This window comes from Protopterus annectens, chromosome 2.part0 (genome assembly GCF_019279795.1).
Source record: "Protopterus annectens isolate FY-2018-M chromosome 2.part0, PAN1.0, whole genome shotgun sequence".
NCBI classification, from domain to species: Eukaryota; Metazoa; Chordata; order Ceratodontiformes; family Protopteridae; genus Protopterus; species Protopterus annectens.
The window spans coordinates 60,800,760-60,822,128 of NC_056728.1; the positions used below are offsets into that span (position 1 = coordinate 60,800,760).

The window sequence follows — 21,369 nt, forward strand, 5'->3', positions numbered from 1 at the left end:
GTATGATTTTTTTATTAAATTAAATCCATGTTTAAGCGGATTTGAACTTGCTAAGAAAATGGCTAATGAAAATGACTAATTTATGAAATCGCCAACACTTTTCATCATTAAATGACTTATGATAAATGGCTTCTGCAAAGTTACTGAAAAAAGGATAAAGTCTGGACACACACACAATTCTTCCAACAGAAGTTGTTTTGGTTTTTAATGTTAACAAAAATTTGTAAAAGGAACCAATGTTACATGGTAACAGATTCTTAGGGCTCCAGGAAGCCTTAGTCGAAAAACACTGGTCTATACTAAAAACTAGGACTGCACTCACAACCTGTGACTCATGCCTGGCCTGCTGAAACTTCTAGAACATTGCCAGTTTGAGAATTCTGTGTCGTTCTAACATATTTACTATGTATTTCTTTCACAGTTAATTTTATTTGCTCGGGAGTTTCAGTGCTTGCAAATACACAAACTGCATATGCAGTCTCTGTTCCAGCATAATCTAGTTGTACCTTTTTTTTTTTTTTTTTTTACACTGTGGTCTTGAGTAGTGGAGTTAATATCATTAAACAAACAGCTAAGGATTGCACTAGTGTTTTCAAAGAGCATGCCTTACCTCCTGCTTTGAGGCAGAGACTACTAGAATGATTAATTTTAATTACCTTGGAGGTACACGTTCGGCTTCTTTTTGGGTTCTCAATCGTGCCTCCTCCCAAGAGCTGGGAGGCTGGTACTTCTTCAGGTCATCCTTAAAATAGCAAACCATTATTTCTCCATCATCATCCAAGGCTGCTACGGGGAAAATGTGAAAAATTAAGTGATCATGTTCAGACAAAACATAATGAATAACAAACTTAAGCAATTTTTTTTAATCACACACGTGTGTATTTTCAGTTTCTAAGGCTGCACGTGCTAGATGAGGTGGAAGTATTTAAAGGGTAAACTGTATACTTTAAACAACATACATCTAGTTCTTTACATGTGTTCATAATACAGCTATAATCTACCCCTTAATGGGCTCAGTTCTAAAAGACTCCCCATGATGTAAGTGATGTACTTCACTGTAAGCATACTTTAAAGGTGGGTCTTACACCGGAGTAAGTCACCTACACCTATAGTAAGTGTTTTGGAATTTGCCCCAACGTGTGCTCACAATAAATCTGTCCATAGTAACAGCAACTTCTAAACTTAGTTACATAAAAAGACAAACATTACATCTTAGCAAATACTAGGTATAACAGAGTCAGCTAGTGTGCTGCTGCAAATACCAGATTGGCCTATGCAGTAATACAGCCCAGTTCAAAAGAATACAACAATCTAATATTTGAGATTAGAGTGTACACAGAGTCAGAACACACATCGACCTGACATCTCAATACTGACAACAGTACTACAGATGTAGTAGTAGTCAAGGGGTGGCTAACTAAAACTCTGTTAAAGATTACAAATTAATAAAACTGCATGAACTGACAGACAATGGCTACAAAAAATTAGGTATTGTTCAATTCTGCATATACAGTGTTGTCAAAAGATCAGTTCTTCATGACTTCTTATAGGTTCATAGGTAGGTACTAGGCTATCTGCCCAAAGACATTTATAAGCCTAGCCAGAATGTGTTGGCTTTCGCCGCCCCCTTAGATTAGTTCCCTGTGCCTCTGCCCAGCAGAGCCACTGAAGTGATCCCCGGGGTAAACTTTCTGTTTCCCATCTACTCATCAAGGTTTCTCTTGAAGAGTGTTAGCGAGGAACTCTGCCTAATGTAGACTGGAATCTTGTTCCAAAGCATGGGAAGTCTCTGGGACAGGAATCTATCCCTCCAGGACGTCCTACTTATTGTTGTGGTGAGGTTTAGATCCCTAGAGTGTGTGGCTTGAGGGAATAAGGTTTTCTTTAGGTGGAGCATGTTCATCAATTCTGGGTTGGACATGGCCTTATATGTCAGGCAGAGATTACCTCTGAGCAGGCGGTATGCAACCGAGTACAGCTGGAGTTTCTTCAGTCGAGCTGCATAGGGCATCTGTTTGAGGCCAGTGATCCTCTGGTGAGGTACTTCTGTGGTCTTTCCAGCTGCTGCAGGCGTCTTGTAAGGTACATCCCAAATGGGGTATTGTACTCTATGATGGGTCTGATGAGTGATGACTAGAGGGGCACACAGTGATCTATTTTGATCTGGATGCAAACCCTTTTGTGATTAGGTGGGCCAAAGAGAAGGATTTTCTAACCACTTTGGCAATGCGATTATCAAAGGAGAGATTACTATCTACTTGGGTCCCCAGATCCCTTATTACGTTTTCCATATTTAGGGGACTACCACCTATGTGGTAGTTTGTAGGTACTTTGTTATTTCCACACGGAACAACTATGCACCTTTTGGCATTTAGCTTGAGGCCATGATTTTGACACCAGGTATCAGTCTCAGTGTGACCCTTTTGGAGGATGTCTGTGTCAGCTGATGAGTCAATTATAGCCCCTAGTTTGCAGTCGTCTGTGAACTTGGTCAGCCATAGTCCTCCTGTGTTTGTCTGGGCCTATGAGAAGTATATACCGAACACCTAGGACTGAGCCCTGGGGAACGCCGCTTGTAACCGGTTTAGAGTCAGACCTAGCTCCCACAACTCTCACCATGTGGGTTCTGTCCGTGAGCCAACTGGCAACCCATATTGTGACATAGGGGTTTATGTTCAGGCTGGTGAGCTTTCTATAATATCAGAATGGGGAATGGTGTCAAAGGCCTTTGCGAGGTCTAGGTAGGCTGTACGTACCACACTTCCCTCATCTATGGCCTTGGTAACTGTCTCAAAGAAGTCCACCAAGTTTAGGAGGCATGATCTGCCCTTAACAAAGCCGAACTGGGTAGGGTCCAGTGTTTGGAGGTTCCCAATGTCTCTGTTAATGAGTTCCATGATGATGTGCTCCATAGCCTTGCAGACCAAGCTAGTCAGGCTTATAGGGCGATAGTTCCTGGGGTCTGTTGTGGCTCAACATTTGTGGAGCAGAATAACTGCTGCTATGCACCACTTTATGGGTACGCAGCCTGTGGAGAGGCTGAGTTTGAACAGTGTGTTTAGGTGAGGGGTTAATTCGTCTTTGAGCTCGTGTAGGATGCAGCCTGGGACACCGTCCGGTCCCATTGCTGCTGTGTTTTTGGTTTTGGAGAAGGCTACTTTAACCATAGTGTGTGTGACTTCAGGGGCTCTACATCATCTGGTATGGTTATGGGCCCTTTTGGGGGTGAGAGGGAGGTGAAGTTTGCACTGAACCTGTTTGCCAGGATGTTGGCAATATCAGTTGGTTCAGTGTATTTTGTGTTATTCTGCACTAACTCCGAGCAGATCTGAGCATTGCCACTTAGACTCTTGACATAGCTAAATAATGCCTTGTGGTTATCTTTGGAGTCCTTGGCAAGTTTTCTTTCAAAGTTCGCCTTGGACGATTTTATGAGGGATCGTAGTTTCTTGCTGATACTGATCAGGGATGTCTTCCCTTCTTGGGATTTTACTCTCTTCTGTACTAGTTTCCTCCTTCTATTGTATAGCTTGTTTACGGCAGGGGTCCACCGGAGTGGTTTCCTTTTCTTGGAGGAGTGAGTCTTTGTTTTGCTTGGGATAGCACGATCCATGCATTCTTGTAGGTGCCCGCAGAATGCATTAGTAAAGGATTTTGCAGCCTGGACAGCATTATCCTTTAGCATGGGGGCTTTGAAACTTCCCACGTCTGTCTTAAGTAACATGAAGTTTGCTTTTGAAAAGTTTTTCACGGTGGTTTCCTTGCCTGCGGGTGGGGGCGGAATGTGGATAGCCAAAGTGATTTGTTTATGGTCAGATCTAACCAGCGAGGGGTTGACCTCTGGTCACCCATGTTGGTGATGACCAGGTCCAATATGTTGTCACCTCTGGTGTGAGTGTTGACCACTTGTTCCAGGGCGTTTGAGTTTATAAATTCTAGGAAATGTTGGGCAAGGGAGTTAGTACTGGAGTAGTTCTCCCAGTTAATGTTTGGGTAGTCAAAATCACCCAATATTAGGGTGTTTGGTAGGACCTTTATGTTACCCAGTGTTTCCAGAAATGCGGAATGGGGGTCCTGGGACATGGTGGGTGATCTGTAGCAAGCTACAATTTGAATTGCAGTTTTGCCCGTTGTTAGTTGCACGTGGATAATCTCTGAAGCATCGTGCTGTGCCACTAACTTGGATGTGTGGGTATCCTTGATGAATATGGATACTCCCCCGCCTTTTGTATTTCGGTCCTGGTTCTGTGGCCGAAATGTATGGTATGAGTTGTAGCCTGGTAGTGCTGGGGTGCTCTCTGTAACCTTAAACCAGGTTTCTGTTACTGCACATATATCAATTTTCTACATACTGAGGAGTGCCTCAAGTGCGTGCATTTTGAGGTTTAGACTTCTGGCATTGAGTATTACCCTCAGATTTTTGTTACTTGTGCTATTTACGGCAGTGGGTTTGTCTTTTGAGCCTTGCCTAAAAAAGGCAATATGGGGGTGGCAAGAGCCTTGGCCAGTATTCGAAAGCCTAAGGGTGACAGGTGCAAGCCGTCTCTAGCGAAGCAGTGTGGCTTGTCGAGCATGTCATCCCAGGCAGACAGACACTGGATTCCCTTTGAATGACACCAGAAACTTAGCCAATTGTTGAAATTGATAATTCTTGGTGAAGGCAGGATGCTACTCAGGGTCAGAGTCATACCAGCCTGGGCTACGTGATCAGAGAGCTCTTCCATGTCTCTTTTCATGTAGTCCAGGGAGGTACGGCTCAGGTCATTCACACCAACATGGACAATGACAGAGTCATATTTGTACTTGTTCCTGAGTGACCCGAGTGCTTGTGTTATGTGGCGGATCCCGGCACCTGACAGGCAGCTAACAGTAACCTTCTCCTTATTCAGCCTGGTGAGTAGGACATCAGTGTGCCTGACTATAGAGTCACCTATTACTAGCATGTTGGGTATGTTATTTTGCCTTGAGGGCTGTGACTGCACGGTAAACTGGTTTTGTGAAGTATGTGTTTCATGGTTTGTGTTGGGAGGTGGAGGTTGCTTGGATGTCTGCTTTGGAGGGCTCTGTTGCTTTTGCAGATTTTTATTTACAGCCTCCTAGTATGTTTTCATATATTTACGTGTGTTTTTTTACCGGTGCTGGTTTAATGGGTCTATGTGAGACTGGTGGTGTGATGCCAGTATTTCCCTTCTCCTCTTGACTGTCTGATCCAGTCTTGGGTTGAGAGAGCTTAACCTCCAGTTTGGCTGTATAATTGCATCTCTCACATGTATTAGTGTTTAGTGGTAGGAGTAGAGGGTTGTCTGTGTACATGAAGTAGTTGTTACATTGCCTCAAAATGCCCAGATTCACCAGCTGGACTGGAGAGTACACGTGTAACTGCCCTTTGGACATGCCTGGATAGGTACAGTAAACTGTTTTCCTGAATGGTTGGTAAGGTCGAATAGAGAGCCTTGTCCTTCTGTAGTGACAGGGTTTATAAGTGCTTGCTATGAGTTTTGAGCAAGTGCCGGGCTGAAAAATGAATGGCTTGAGTTCTTAAGTTGAAGGTTTGTCTAGTTCCAAGGGAAAAATTGAAGAGGAGACTTTGTGGAGCCAGGAATAGTTATACCCTAGCTAACTGGCATTGCCCGAAACGCAAAACCGGGCAAATGCAGTTTTTATAGCAGGGAAATGAAAGAGAGAATTTAACCCAAAATGGCCACTAAACTACTACTTTCTGACCTGAAACCACTCTTCCAGGGACAGATAGGCTTGCTCAAAGCTCCCCTCTCTGACAGGTGAACAGAGAAACTTCCTTCTATCCAAGTAAGGTATGGGCAAACACAGAGATCTGTAACACAGACCTGAATTCAGCACTAACCTGAAAACTGGACTATACTAGCCAAGAAAGGCAGGAAACAAGAACATATATATTTTTTCCAGAAAATAAAGCAGATGCAATCAAAAAACACTTTAAATGCACATAAAAAGATGCTTATTGTTATATATCTCAGTTCAGAGTTGTAGTCAACGCAGCTAGTAATAAAGTAGAAAGAAACAAATACAGTAAAAGTAGCCTTCTCCAAAAAAGATGGCCTGGATCAGTGCTCAAGTTATCCAAACAAAGCTAGATTCAGCAGGCCAGAATCTGGTCCTATGCTACAGCAACAAGGCGCACCAATTTCAGGAAGAAACAGTTCGAATAAGCAGGCACAATAAGCCTGTGACCTGAACTTAACAGCTCAGAAGGGCAGAATCCAGCCTCTCCCACAAGAGTGCAGACCACAAACCTTCTTAATGTAGAATAACTGGCCTGAAGCCCAAGTGCTTAAACCAGAACTAATACACTTTTAGAATAGCAGACACTGAGCTTTCAATCAGCAATTCCCAGTTTAGAAAGATGTAAGCTACCTGTCCTGCCACAACAGTGCAGACCACAAACTTTCTTAATGTAAAACAACCGGTATATGAAGCCCAAGTGCTTAAACCAAGACTTAGAAAAAGAAGTTATGTACCTACCATAACGTTCCATGTTAGTTGTCTTCATCTCACCTTCTTTCTTGCTTGTTGGGATCGGAGCCAATCCTCGGCTCCGACTCGGCCATCTTCTATAGCTTGAGAGCTGTTTACTGGCTCGAGGCTACCCCTTATATCCCATGATGCCTAGCACTAGCTACCCAGATCTCATTTGAAATAGCTAACCCCAGCCATAGCTATAAAATGAAACCCCTCCAAGCAAAAGGTTAAACCTACCTTTCATAATCTCTAAGTCAGTAGAGGAAACAAACCATAGAAAACTCAGCCAGTGAAACCTGAACTCCTCTCAGTCCAATAGGACAGGGGGATGGAGGGGGGACGCAAGAAAGAAAGCAAGATGAAGACAACTAACATGGAACGTTATGGTAGGTACATAACTTCTTTATGTTAAGTTGTCTATCTCGCCTTCATTTCTTGCTTGTTGGGACAGCGTTCCCTAGCACCTAAGATCCTGGGTGGCTCATTGGAACAGACTCTAAAGAACAGTGGAATAAGTTATGTACTCACCATAATGTTCCATCTGAATAGGTAAACTTCATTTGTCAGCAACCTATTGGAATCGGATCCGACCTCGGTTCCGAGCCGGCAATTTTCAACAGCTTAGATCCGAGCTCCAAGCTCCTCCCCCTACCAATAATCCCCTGCCAACCCTGACTGACCTCAGATCAAGTTTGCCCAAAAGCAGATACTGCTTAAAGATTATTTCTCTCAAAGATAAAGTAGGTAACACACCATGGAACCTGAGTATGAAAACATCCGTAGGTGAGGGGGCAGGAGGGTGGGACGGTTGCTGACAAATGAAATTTACCTACTCAGATGGAACGTTATGGTGAGTACATAACTTCTTAATCTGAAGTAGTTAACTTCATTTGTGCAGCAACCTATGGGACAGAGTCCCCAGCTACCTGAACCTTGGGCGGCCTTCAAGGAAAGATGTTCCGGAGAACTGCAGAGCCAAAGGATCCTCTCCCTCTGGAGATAACGTCCAATTTATAGTGATTGATAAATGTATGAGATGAGGCCCAAGTGGCTGCCGAGCAAATATCATCCAAAGAGACTCTAGCTCTAAAGGCCGCAGAGGTAGACATAGATCGAGTAGAGTGGGCATGGACTCCCTGAGGTGCGGGCCTGCCAGAACTTTCATATGCTAACAGGATACACTGCGAAATCCATCTAGACAGCATGACTTTAGACACAGATTTACCCATGTTAAATTTGGCAAAGGAGACGAACAACTGGTCAGATTGCCTATGAGCAGATGTCCTGTGGATGTAGAAGCGAAGTTGTCTATGCACATCCAGTGAGTGTAATTTGTATTCCCCTTTGTTTTGGTAATTAGGAATAAAGACTGGTAGGTTAATGGACTGGTTAATATTCGATTCAGACGCAATCTTGGGAAGAAAAGAGGGACTGGTCCTGAGGTAAACTCTATCCTTGTGAAAAGTCAAGTATGGGGGTTTTACACAGAGAGCTTGTAGTTCAGACACCCTTCGAGCCGTGGTGATAGCGACAAGAAAGGCAGTTTTCCATGACAAGAATTTAAGATCTACTGAAGCTGCAGGCTCAAACGGGGGAGCTGTCAAGGCCTGAAGCACCAGCGTTAAATCCCAAGGAGGGACTACATCCTTCACTGGAGGTCTGAGTAGAAAGGTGCCCTTCAAAAAGGTCTTACACAATTTTGTGGTGATCAAAGGGCCCAGTTCATTTCCCACATGATAATGAGAGATAGCTGCTAATTGAACCTTGACTGTGGAGGAGCTAGCCCCCTGATGAAACAGCCCTGACAGGAAGTCTAATACTGCGGACAAAGGAGCTGTGAAAGGATCCAAATTTCGACGTTCCGCCCAAATGGAGAAACGCTTCCATTTGATACTATACATCTTTCTAGTAGAAGGTTTGTGCACTGCTACTAGGATAGCTTTAACAGGGGAAGAGATACCGGGAGTCCTAGCTACGAGTGGAACTGGAGCAGCCAAGCTGTGAGCTTGAGACTGTCCAGGTTCGGGACTGAGAGATCTAGGGGGTGGGATATTAGATTCGGAAGGGGATCCAGAATCCAAGGAGGATTCACCAGATGAGACCAAAGGTAAGGGAACCAGGCTTGACGAGGACAGAATGGGGCAATGAGGATTATCCTGCTCCCCAACCGGCTGGCTTTCTGTAGAAACTTTAGCATCAGAGGAAGAGGAGGGTAAGCATAAAGTATACCAGGAGGCCAAGCATGCACCAGAGCGTCTCTCGGAGATTCCCGGGGGGGGGGGGGGTGAGAGCTAAGTAGTCGCAACATTTTGTGTTCGAGGGAGAGGCAAAGAGATCGCAACAGGGTTGACCCCATTCGGCAAAAATCCGATTCGTTACCTCGGGATTCAGAGACCACTCGTATGGTAACAGGATGGTGCGACTTAGTCTGTCCGCTAGGATATTGGACCGCTCCGAAATGTGCGTTGCTATGAGAAAGCGGTTGGTGGAGATCGACCATTCCCACACCCTCATGGCCTCTTGACAGAGTGGGTAAGACCTGGTTCCTCCCTGTTTGTTGATGTACTAGACAACAGACACGTTGTCTGTCTGAATCGCAATCGTTCCTACAGGAAGAAGGTCCTGAAGTGCTTGCAACACCAACAGCACTGCTCTCATCTCTAGGACATTGATATGCAGTGAGGTCTCCGTGTGGTCCCACGTGCCTTGGACTGCCCTGCCCGAACAATGCTCCCCCCCACCTGAGGCGGGAGGCGTCCATGGTCACCATGGCTAGGGGAGGGGCCATAGCAAAGGGGCGTCCTTCCTGGAGGTCTGGAGATTGGAGCCACCATAAGAGGGCCCTCTTGCAAGCCCTGCTGAGGGGAATGGGATGGCTCAGAGGATATTGGAGAAAGGACCACTGGACTTGGAGGGTCCACTGTAAGACCCTCATGTTCAAACGCACCATTGGCAATAGATTGATTGCCGCCGCCATTGAGCCTAGAGCCCTCAGGACCAATTCCGCCGGAGGAGCTGGAGATTGTAGAATGGCCTGCACATGTAGCCTCAGGGTTCGTAGCCGGTCCGTGGTCAAAAGGGCTAGGAGCTTGTTTGTGTCTAATCTGGCCCCTATGAAGTCTATGGTCTGAGTCGGGGTAAGAGACGACTTTTCTATGTTGATAGTGATCCCCAGCCGGGGAGCTAGACGAAGAAAGTAGTTTCTGGCTGTGCAGAGTAGATGCCTTGTCGGGGTGGTCAGGAGCCAGTCGTCCAGGTATGGGAAGACCTGAATTCCCTGGAGCCTCAGGTGGGCCGCTAACACTTTGGTGAACACCTTGGGGGCTGTGGTGAGACCAAAGGGGAGGACCCTGAATTGGTAATGACTGGCTCCTAGCTGGAAGCGGAGGAACCTTCTGGATCGCCTGTCCATCAGAATGTGGTAGTACGCATCCTTGAGGTCTATAGAGCACATCCAGTCATTCTCCCGCAAAAGGGGCAGAAGGGTGACCATGCGGAACTTCTCTTTGTTTACTGACAGGTTCAGGGGGGAGAGGTCGAGGATTGGTCTTAAGTCCCCCGTCTTTTTTGGCACCAAGAAGAACCTGGAGTAAAAACCTGACCCGCACTGGTCTGAGGGGATGTGCTGGATGGCTCTTTTTTCCAGCAACTGTTGGATTTCCGTTGCTGCAGTCTCCCTCTGATCGGGGAGGTATCAGGGGCTGCGTGGGTAAAGAGAGAAGGGGATCTGATATCCTCTGGATATGATGCGAAGCACCCAGCAGTCTGTCGTGATGGACTCCCAAGCTGCTACGTGCTTTAAGAAACACCCCCCCCGACTGCCTCCAGAGTGGGGCAGTCAGGCAACCCCTCAGGGGTGTTGCGTGGGTTGTTCCGAAAAGGGTTCTCTGGATCCAAAGCTCCGCGGGCCCCCTCTGCCTCTAGGGTGGCGTCCACCCTGCCCTCCTCTGCCGCGGAAGGGCTGGGAGTCTGGAGTGGGATGGGACTGTTGCGACTTCCGGAACCACATCTTCTTCTGTCCCTTTTGGTTCTTGGAGAAGGACCTCTGGGGAGCAGAGAAGCGGACTCCGACAGCAGACGTCTTCCCGTCCTTCTCGCTCTGGACCAAGGTATCGCTAACGGTTTTGCCAAAAAGGGCAGAACCATCGAAAGGGGCATTAGCAAAAGACGTCTTGAAGGGTTCCACGAAATCACAGTGACGGAGCCAGGCCTGACGCCTCATGACGAGGCCCGCTCCGCTGGCTCTAGCGGCTCCTTCAGTGGCATGGGACAGTAGCCGCATAGAGGTGTTTGATATGGATCGGAGAGTGGCCATCCGGGTGGAGTGCAATTGCTTGTCCTCCGCCGATATGGACTTAGGGGGCGACGCAGCGTACTTTCTGATAACGTCCCGCTGCAGTCGAAGAACATGTGCCATGTAGTTCAGCGACCTCACAGAGAAGGTAGCCGAACTAAAAACCCGCTTCCCTAAACGGTCCATCGACCGAGACTTCTTGCTCGGGGGGGGGGGGGAACCAAGGGACTCTCCTGAGCTAGTTCCCTCTCTGCCGCACCAACATGGCATCTACAGGGGGACCCCTAGTCCAGTGGGACTTGTCAGAGGGGGGGGGGGCTAAGAATTTTGTCCGGGCGCTTGGGGACTGGCTCCACAGTGTCCGGCTCCTTCCACGCCCTGGCCGGAGGGGACACCCAAGAAGTAGACAGGCCTGCTTCAAATTCCTCCAGAACATGGATTCGTCCGAGGTAGGCTTTGGGGCAGACCACCCCCCCCCTTATCCTGAGAATCTCCATGATGTCACCAAAAGAGACATCTTCGGGGGGTGATCTTGGGGAGCCTTCCCCTTCCTCCAAATCTGTGTCCTCAGTCAAGGACTTGGGGGAGTCCTGATGCCTCCTCTTGCACCTTCGCTTGTGAGGAACCTCCTCGAGGGGGCTGTCCGAGGAGGTCTCACCAGCCACGTCTTGTTCCAAAGGAACGACCTGGGATGTCAAAGCAGGCTGTCCCTGGGGCCGGGAGATGGAAGTCGGGCCCAACAGAGGAGGAGTGCAGGGTGGAGCCGTGGCAAGGGCTGGGGGCCTGGAATCTCTCAACAGAGCCCTCTCCACCATGTCGAACGCCGAGGGAGAGCTGCTCTCTCTAGGATCCGAAAGCAGACCCTCACTCGGATCCGACGGATGGATCGGGGCCGGTGCTGAAGCGATCGGATCCGACGGACCAGTATGCTCCGACCTGGACGGAGCCGAAGGCATACTGATACCCCCGGATCCAAAGCTCAGCCCTTGGCTCCGAGAGCTCGGATCCGAAGAGAATGGACCCAACAGACTCGAGGGAAGTATCGGAGCCGAAGTACCCGAGACGATCGGTGCCGACACCCCCCCGGCTCCAAGGCTGCCCGGCTCCGAAGACTCTGAGCCTGGGAAGCGGGATGGAAAAGGAGCTATCGGGGCAAAGAAGTGGGGGGAGGCAGGAGCACTCCCATCTGCAGTTGGGCCTGGAGGAATCTTCTCATCATCCAGTCTAGTCTGCATCCGTGAGACTTCGGGTTGATCTCGATGAAGCCACCGAGGCGGGATGGGAGTGCTGCCTGGATGACCTCAAAGGAGATAGGGTCTCCTCCTCCTCAGGACCCGGTGAAAAGCAAGGGGACCGGATCTGAGAAGGAGGAGACCCAGAAGTCCTGGAGGGAGAAGACCACTTAACCAGGGGGGCCGAAGCGGAGGCCTCGGCACGCCGCTTGTGGTGTTTCTCCCTCCTTTTCTCTTTCCTAGCCTCCCTCTCCTCCGGGCCTAAGGCAGGAGGTTGAGTCCCGGCCGGGGGGGGAGGGAAGCAGGAGTGGCAGCCGCCGCAGCGGGAGCCACGGAAGGACCGGAGGTAGAAGCCGAATCCGGGGGCAGAAGACCAGCCAGAATCAGCTTAGACCGCCGGTGCTCGAGTGCCCTGGGGTTGAACGCCACACAAATGGAACAACCAGAAGACAGGTACTCAGCCCCAAGGCACAGCACACACAGAGTGTGGCCATCCGCCGGGGACAGCTTATGGCCACATTCGGTACACTTAGAAAAAATCGGCCTTGGAGCCTCAGACATTTTAAATAAAAGGGAAAGCCACACACGTTAGGCCCCAAACACGCACACACAAACCCTAATGGAACCACGAGGGAAGGGGGAGGTTAATTACAAAAAAAAAAAATAAAGTTAAGCTAGGGAGGATTTTAGACAAAAAGGGACCTGAAAACACTCACAACCAAGTAGGGTGGAAAAGAGAAGAAAAAGTTAAATTTTTTCTCACAAAAACCTCTAAAAGCCTGGAACTCTAGACCGAGCTGCTGTTGGTTAAACCGCGGCAAACTAGATCGGGGTCAGTCAGGGTTGCCAGGGGATTATGGGTAGGGGAGGAGCTTGGATCTCGGATCTAAGCTGTTGAAAACTGATGGCTCAGATCCGATTCCTGTAGGCTGCTGCACAAATGAAGTTAACTACTTCAGATCCAAAGTTAGCTCTACTCCTGGAGACCATGTCTAACTTGTAATGAGAAATAAATGTATGAGGATTTGCCCACGTAGCAGCGGCACAGATAGAGTCCATGGGCAACCTAGACTGGAAGGCTACAGAGGTGGCCAAAGCCCTAGTAGAATGACCTTTCGGTTTGATAGACAACTCTTTGTTTCTTAGTTGATAGATGAAGGTAATAATGTGAGACAACCAACTGGACAGGGTCACTTTGGAAATTGGAAGACCCTGTTTGCCCCAGCATAGGAAAGGAAAAGTTGGTCCAACTTTCTTATATCCTTCGTTCTATGCAGGTAAAAACGCAATTGTCTATGAACATCCAATAGGTGTAATTTGTATTCTGCCTTGTTGGTGTAGTTAGGGAAAAACACAGGGAGGTCTAGAGATTGGTTTAGATTATTTTCTGAGCAGATGTTTGGAAAGAAGGAAGGATTAGTCCTCAGAGCAACCCTGTCCTTATGAAAAACTAAGTACGGAGGACAAACACTTAGTGCCTGAAGTTCCGAGACACGTCTGGCTGAGGTAATAGCTACCAGAAAGAGTTTTTTCCAAGATAGAAACTTAATGGAGCAGGATGCTGCCGGTTCAAAAGGGGGCATAATCAAGGAGGTTAGTACCAAATTAAGGTCCCAAGGAGGAGGGGGATCTCCCACTGGGTGCCTAAGGAGAGTAGTCCCTCTGAGAAAGGCTTTACCCAGCTTATTAGACATAATGTTTAGATTAGAAAAACCAACATGAAAGTTAGAGATGGCCGCTAGTTGAACCCTGACTGTAGCAGAAGTGGACCCAGAATGAAAAAGCTGTTAGGAACTCCAAGATTTTGTGAACTGGGGCTGAAAAGGGATCTATGTTCCTAGCCCCTGCCCAACAAGAGAAACGTTTCCATTTGCTAGCATAAGTCTTCCTAGTAGCAGATTTGTGAGAGGAGACAATAATCTCACGCACGGCTGGGGAAATGTTGGGAAGCCTGGCTAGGGTTGGAAGTGGATCAACCAAGCTGTGAGCTGGAGTGTTTGGAGGGATTGATGCAGCTCTCCTGACTGATGAATCAGCAGGTCTGGAATAGGATCCAGAGTCCAGGGCTGCTCGAGAAGGTAACGGTGCAGGAACGGGAACCATATCTGTCGAGGCCAGTAGGGGGCAATGAGGATCATTTTGCAACCCAACAGAATAGCTTTCTGTATGAGTTTTGGTATAAAAGGGAACAAAGGGAAAGCATAAAGAAGTCCCTGAGGCCAATCGTGAACTACAGCGTCTCTGGGAGAGTGACTGGGAAGCGGAAGAAGGGAGAAGTAGTTGCTGCATTTGCTGTTGAAGGGGGTGGCAAAAAGATCGCAGCAAGGCTGTCCCCACTTGCAGAAGATCAGATCTGCAACTACCTGATTCAGAGACCACTCGTGAGGCATGAGAATAGCTCTGCTGAGCCTGTCCGCTATGACATTGGACTTCCCAGGGATGTGAGTCGCAATCAGAAATCGTTGGGAGGAGATTGCCCACTGCCAGAGTCTGAGGGCTTCTCGACATAGGGGGTAGGACCTGGTTCCGCCCTGCTTGTTGATGTACCACACCACTGACATGTTGTCCATTTGAATTGCAATGGTCCCAGAAGGGAGAGAGTCCTGAAGAGCTTGTAACGCTAGGAGCACGGCTCTCATTTCTAAGACATTCATGTGCAGATGGTACTCGTGAGGCTGCTAAGTGCCTTGGACTGTCCTGCCCTGATAATGCACCCCACACCCTATCAGTGAGGCATCCGTGGTCACTGTGGAAACCAGAGGGGGCTGGATGAATGGTCTGCCCTGAGACACTAGTGGGGAGACCATCCACCAGGAAAGGTGCCTTTTGCATGTTTCTGTAATCATGATCATGTGAGACATGGGGAGCTGTTGAAAGGACCACTGTGTGGAAAGAAGCCACCGAAGAATTCTCATGTGAAAATGGGCCAGAGGTATCAGAAGAATTGCCGCTGCCATAGAACCCAGAGTTTAAAGGACCAACCTGACTTGTACCCTTTTGCATTGCATGAGGATATGAACTTGCTGCCGAATTGTGGCCACCCTGTCTGGAGGTAGCCTTGCGGACATACTTCTTGTATCTAAATCTGCTCCTATATAGGTAACAGAATGACAGGGCAACAAGGCAGATTTTTCGAAATTTATAGTAATGCCTAGCTGGGCACAAATTGTAATTGTATAGTCCCTGGCTTGAAGGAGTTGATGCCTGGTAGTAGCAGTAAGGAGCCAGTCGTCTAGATATGGAAACACCTGGAATCCTCGACACCTCAGGTGAGCCATGACTACTGCCATGCATTGGGTGAACACCCTGGGGGCTGTGGTGAGAGCAAAGGGCAGAGCTCTGAACTGGTAATGACTGGCTCCCAGCTGGAAGCGAAGGAACCTCCTGGAGCGCTTGTCCATTTTGATGTGGTAGTACGCATCCTGAAGATCTATTGAGCACATCCAATTGTCCTGACCGAAGAAGGGTAGAATGGACTGTAGCGTGACCATCCGAAACCTTGTTCTTTGAACAGACTTGTTTAGTCTGCTGAGATCCAATATTGGTCTCCAGTCCCCTGTCTTTTTTGGTACCAAAAAGAACCTTGAGTAAGTTCCGGATCCGTGTTGGTCTGCCGGGACTTCCTGGATGACTCATTTTTCTAGCAGTCTTGAAACTTCTATGACTGCTTGGGCCCTCAGATTGGGTGGAACATCTGGAAGGGATTTGCTTGATGGTAAGGGGGTTGAAAGAACGGAATTATGTAGCCTCCTGATATGATTGAGTGTACCCATTTGTCTCGCGTTAGGTTTTGCCAGGCTTTTGGGTACAGCGAAAGTCTTCCCCTGACTGCCTCCAGAGGCGGGTAGCCGGGCAACCCTTCAGGGATGCTGGAAGGGCTTGTCAGAGAAGGATTCTCTGCTGCCCTGGTTCTGTGGACCCCCTCTGCCACGAGGGCAGCGTCTGTTGTTGTTGTTTCCTCCTCTGCCCTTGGAGGAAAAATCAATACGTGCGTCAGGCGAGGCTCCCTGGGATTTCAGAAAACCACATTTTACCACTCTTCTGACCCTTGGGGTATGGTCTGGAAGAAGTGGAAAAATTGACTCCCTCGGCAGAGAGAGTCTTGCCTTCCTGTTCACACCTAGTCAGAGTGTCTTTCACCTGTGGTCCAAAAAGAAAGGAACCGTCAAAGGGAGTGCTGGTGAACAACGCTATAAAGGGTTCCGCAAAATTACAAAGCCATATCCATGCATGTCTCCTGAGGGCCACGCCTGTACCTGCGGCTCTACTCGCACCATCGGCTGCATAGGAAATGAGCCTCATGGAGGAGTTGACTACAGAATTAAGGGTTGCCAGCTGAGAAGCCACTTTAGCTTGAGCCCCTTCAGCTGATGGATCCTGAAGGGTATCTCGGAGCTCTTTCAGGAGATCCCTCTGAAGCCTGGTAAAATGGCATAAGTAATTCAGTGACCTCATGGAAAAGGTTGCTGAAGCAAACATTCGTTTCCCATATCTATCCATGGTCCCAGACTCCTTGTTATGAGGATGGACAGAGGAAGAAGTTTCCACTAACTCCTTTTTAGTGGCTGCTGCTACCACCATGGCATCTACGGGAACACCCTTAGTAAGGAACTGTTTATCAGGGGGTGCAGTGATAAACTTGCCGGGTCTCCTCAGGGTTGGTTCCACTGTATCCGGGGCTGACCAAGCCCTTCGAGCTACCACTGACATTAGTGGATCGAAAGGTGGAGAAACCCAGGAGGTGGAAGGTCGGAAACCAAACGCATCCAGGAATACAGATTTGTCCTCGGTAGGGGCTAGGGCATTCCAGTTCCCCCTCTGCTTAAGCATTTCTAGGATGTCCAAAAAGGAAACATCTTCAGAGGGGGATCTCGGGGACCCTTTCGATTCATCCAAATCCATATCCGAAGTGACAGACTCGGGGGACTCAATATGCTTCCTCTTGCACTTCCTCTTCCGAGGGGGCTCCTCTGAATGATCAGGGGAGGCCTCAGAAGAAGAGGAAACACCCAATGGGGTGCTCTGGAGCACCGGTTCCCCATGCTGGGGGTCTAGAAGAGGGGCTGAGTTTGACACAGGCACTACAGGGGATGGTGCCAGTGGGGTCGAAAGTGGAGCTGACTCAGAGGCCAGTACACTACTCATGACATCGAAGGCAGCCCTGCCACGATGCAGAGAAGGCTCCAGTTCCGAGGAAACTGGAATCTTCCTCCGCACCAAGGGAGATGGCTCCGAGGCCAATGTAGAAGCCGAGCTCACCTGCGCCGATGGATTGAGAGGGAGAACGGGGTCGGATGCCACTCGCCCCCTCGGAGCCGACGAGGGAGTCTCGTCTCCCAGATCCCAAGACGGATGGCACCATCGAGGGGATCAGAGCCAACGATGGAACCAAAGGAGAAATTGTTATCGGAGCTGATGGCTCCACGATTCGAAACCCAACAAACTCCGGCTCCGAGCTCAATGGAGTCAGAGGAAGAACATCGATAGAAGCAGATGGAGCCGGCACCTGTTGAGGAGAGCTGGACAACATTTTGGCCAGTGCCTGCGACTTCAACAACCTACTGACCACTCTCTCTATGTCATGATCCGAGAGCCTAGAGGACCGAGAAGAGTGGGAGGATCTGTGACTGCGGTCACTCTGCAAGAGGGGAGACCGAGGAACCGAATTTATAGACTCTAGAGAAGGGGATCTCGGCCTCTTGTGGGTCCGCGATGGCTCCAAAGGTACTGGTGGAGACGACGGGGAGGCAGTCTCCTCGGTTCCAGCCGGAACCAAAGTAGTAGGTAAGGTTTGGGCCAATGACGGCTCCGAGCTGGCAGTCGACGATTTGGTCGGTGAATCCTGGGGCTTAAGAAGACCTCTCAGAATAAGCTTATTTTTGCACTCCTGCAGACCTCTTGGGCTAAATGCATGGCATACAGAACAAGAGTCCTGCAGGTGCACTGCGCCTAAGCAATAGACGCAAGAAGTGTGCCCATCTATCAGAGACATTTTCTGACAGCATGAGTCACACTTCTTGAATTCAGACACCTTGGATTCTTTAGACATATCCACAACTAGAAAGATACTACACTGAGTTGTTTTGGCCAAAAGGCCGAACAGCAAAAACCAATACCAGACACTAACCACAAAAAAAAAAAAAAAAAAAAAACACAGTATACTACAGTTAAAGATAGTTTTTTTTTTTTTTTAAAAACTAGGAAGCCTCTAACTTAAACGGCTACCTAACAATCAGAAAGAAGAAAAAAAACTAACTACAAGAGGGATAGAGAGGGAGAAGGGGAGAACTCTCTAATTTAAATGAGTTCTAAGGGAAAACTACAAATACACTAAAAGTACAGTTTTGTACCTACCATAAATGTAGATGTTCGAGTGTTCACACTGCTACAGTCATTACACTTCGGTTATCCTGTCATCAGGCGGTCCCCGAAGTCGGCCAGAGTTCCAAAGTCTTGGTCCGGCATCGGTTGCTGTCGCTTCTTCCCTGATGTCAGTGCGCCAGGGGTATATAAGATGCATCCAACGCCATTTTTTTCAGTTTTTCTTGCCCCAGATGTCAGGTGCCCCCAATAGGTAGGCAATACATATTGCTAATAAAAAATATACATATAAAATAAAAACAATAACTTCAGTTACAAGCAAATACACCACAAAGGTTGTATAGGATAGAAAGGTATAGATAAGTCCAGCTAGTTCAGAGGGGATGGAGGGAGGGTAACCTGGACTGCAGCAGTGTGAACACTCGAACATCTACATTTATGGTAGGTACAAAACTGTACTATGTTCATCGTGTTACACTGCTGCAGTCATTACACTTGGGTAGAATCCCAAAGCTAAGGTTGGGTGGCTGGTCTATAAAGAGTTAGGATTGGCTATGAGGCCCTGCAGAACTGCAGTGGCAAATCCTGCTCAGGATTTAGAGTAGAGGCAGGTGGTAATGCTTGGTAAAGGTGTGCACTGAACTTCCAAGTTGCAGCCTCCAAAATTTCCTTGGTAGGTACTCCTCTGAGAAAGGCTGTTGAAGTGGCTGTTGCCCTGGTGGAATGTGGCCTAATGGTATATGGGACTGATTTTCCATGCTGTGTGTAGCAGTAACGAATACAGTGTCCTATCCATTTGGATATAGTCTGATTTGAGATAGCCTTGCCCTGTGATCCTGCAGCATATGCTACAAACAGTTGCTCAGTTTTCCTGAAAGCTTTTGTTTTGTCCAAGTAGAAGCATAGCTGCCTGTGTGTGTCCAAAGAATGCAGAAGTTTCTCCCCTTTATTCTGGGGGTTTGGATAAAAAGTTGGCAAATGGATGGTTTGGTTAAGAGCCACACTAGATATTACCTTTGGCATAAAGGTAGGGTTTGTCCTTAAAGAAACCCTGTCATGATGAAAAATTATAAAAGGTTCCACTGCCATTAATGCCTGTAGCTCCGAGACTCTCTGTGCTGAAGTTACTGCTAGGAGCAGAGCTGTTTTCCAAGATAAGAATTTTAGATCGGCTGTACTGGCTGGCTCAAAAGGTGGTAGGGTCAGTTTTTCCAAAATGAAACTGAGGTCCCAAGTTGGTGTTGGTGCTCTCCAGGGCGGTCTTATGTTTTTTTACCTCTGAGGTACTGCTTTAACAACGGATGAGAGAATAAAGGAGGATCCGTGTTGTAATGTGCTGAAATGGCAGAGGCGTGGATCTTAATTGATGAGAAGGATAGGCCTCTGTCCAGCATCTCAGTTAAGTATTGCAAAATCTAAGGAATGTTTGGAACAAGAGGGTCAAAGCTTTGAACCTGGTTCCAGGCACAGAATCTCTTCCATTTTTCTGAGTAAGCTTTTCTGGTGCTAGGCCTCCTGGCCTCCAAAATGACATCCATAACAGCTTTACAGACAGGTGTTGCCTGCTTGACTAATGTATCTGCCATGCAGCCAGGTTTAGGGTTTTGAGCTGACCGTGCAGGATCTGATTGTTTTGTTGAGTCAGAAGGTGTGGAATGTGAGGCAAAATCCATGGTGGGCCTAGAGCCAAGTTCCTTAAGATAGGGTACCAGTGCTGGTGTGGCCAGTCTGGAGCAATCAGGAGCATCTGTGTTTTTTCTTGTCTGGCTTTTAGGAGTACCTTTGAAAGGAGAGGCAGTGGCGGGAGGGCATAAAGTTTTAGGTTTTTCCAGCTGAACAAAAGAGCATCCACTTTCCATGCTTGTTTGTGATAAGTCCTTGTGCAGAATTTTTTTAGTTGGTTATTCAGTGGGGAGGCAAAAAGATCTATGTCTGGGCATCCCCATTCTTGCATTACCATGCTGAAGATTTGTGGATTCAATTTCCATTCATGACGGTCCATGATATTTCTGCTTAGATCATCTGCCAGAGTATTTTTCTTTCCTGGCAGGAATTGTGCTTGCAGGTGAACTTGATACGTTAGAGCTGTGTTCCACAAGGTCATGGCTTGCCTGCACAGAGGATAAGAATAAGTGCCCCCTTGCTTGTTTATGTACATTACTGTGGTGTTGTCTGTCTTTAATAATAATTATCCTGGATGCAGAAGGCCCTTGAAAGCTGTTGGGCATTTTGAACAGCCAACATCTCTTTTTGATTGATGTGAAGATGCATCTGGTCTGTGGTCCACTTGCCCTGAATGCATTTTCCTGCCATGTGTGCTCCCCAGCCGTAATCCCAAGCAGCTGTTGTTAGAGTGTGCCTGGCTGTGGCTTGGGTAAAAGGCTGACTCTTGTTTAGGTGACATGCCTGTGCCCACCATCGAAACTCCTGTTGTAGGCAGGGAATCATTGGTATTACTGCTTCTAAACTGTGAGAGTGTTGAGTCCAAACACTTTTTAGGTAACATTGTAATTTCCTCATATGCAGTCTGGCCTGGCATATGGTATTAGTAGTATGCAGGATGCCATGAATCCCAGGGCCTGCAGAATTTTTCTTGAAGGGAGATGGGACTTTTTTGCCAGTAATTGAAAATATTGAGTTAGTTGAACGTGTTTGTTTGGCGTGAGGTAAGCCATCTGGGCCGTTGTATTTAAGCTGGCACCCAGGAATATAATCTGTTGCGAGGGCACTAGTTTTGACTTCTTTTCGTTTACTGTGTACCCTAGAGAAATTAGCAACCTTTTTACAAACGCCAGATGCTGTAGAAGAATGTCCTTTGTCTCTGCTTGAATGAGGCAGTCGTCCAGGTATGGATATATTTGAATTCCTTTTTGTCTGTAAAATGCAATTACTGGTGCCAGGCACTTTGTGAAGACCCTGGGTGCAGTAGATAAGCCAAAGGGCAGTGCAGAGAATTGGTAGTGCATTGTACCAGCTTTGAATCTGAGGTATCTTCTGCAATTTTGTCTGATAGGGACATGCAGG

The 21,369-nt window shown here is 47.8% G+C and overlaps 1 protein-coding gene across 1 annotated transcript in view; it reads right to left on the reverse strand.

The window, feature by feature from the left end:
* The window catches only part of LOC122792959 (germinal-center associated nuclear protein-like), a 789,847-nt gene that overhangs the window by 306,564 nt on the left and 461,914 nt on the right, over window positions 1-21,369 (reverse strand). Inside the window, exon 6 of the mRNA XM_044060552.1 lies at window positions 657-786. Coding sequence (XP_043916487.1) covers window positions 657-786 — 130 coding nt within the window. The remainder of the gene's footprint in view (window positions 1-656; window positions 787-21,369) is intronic.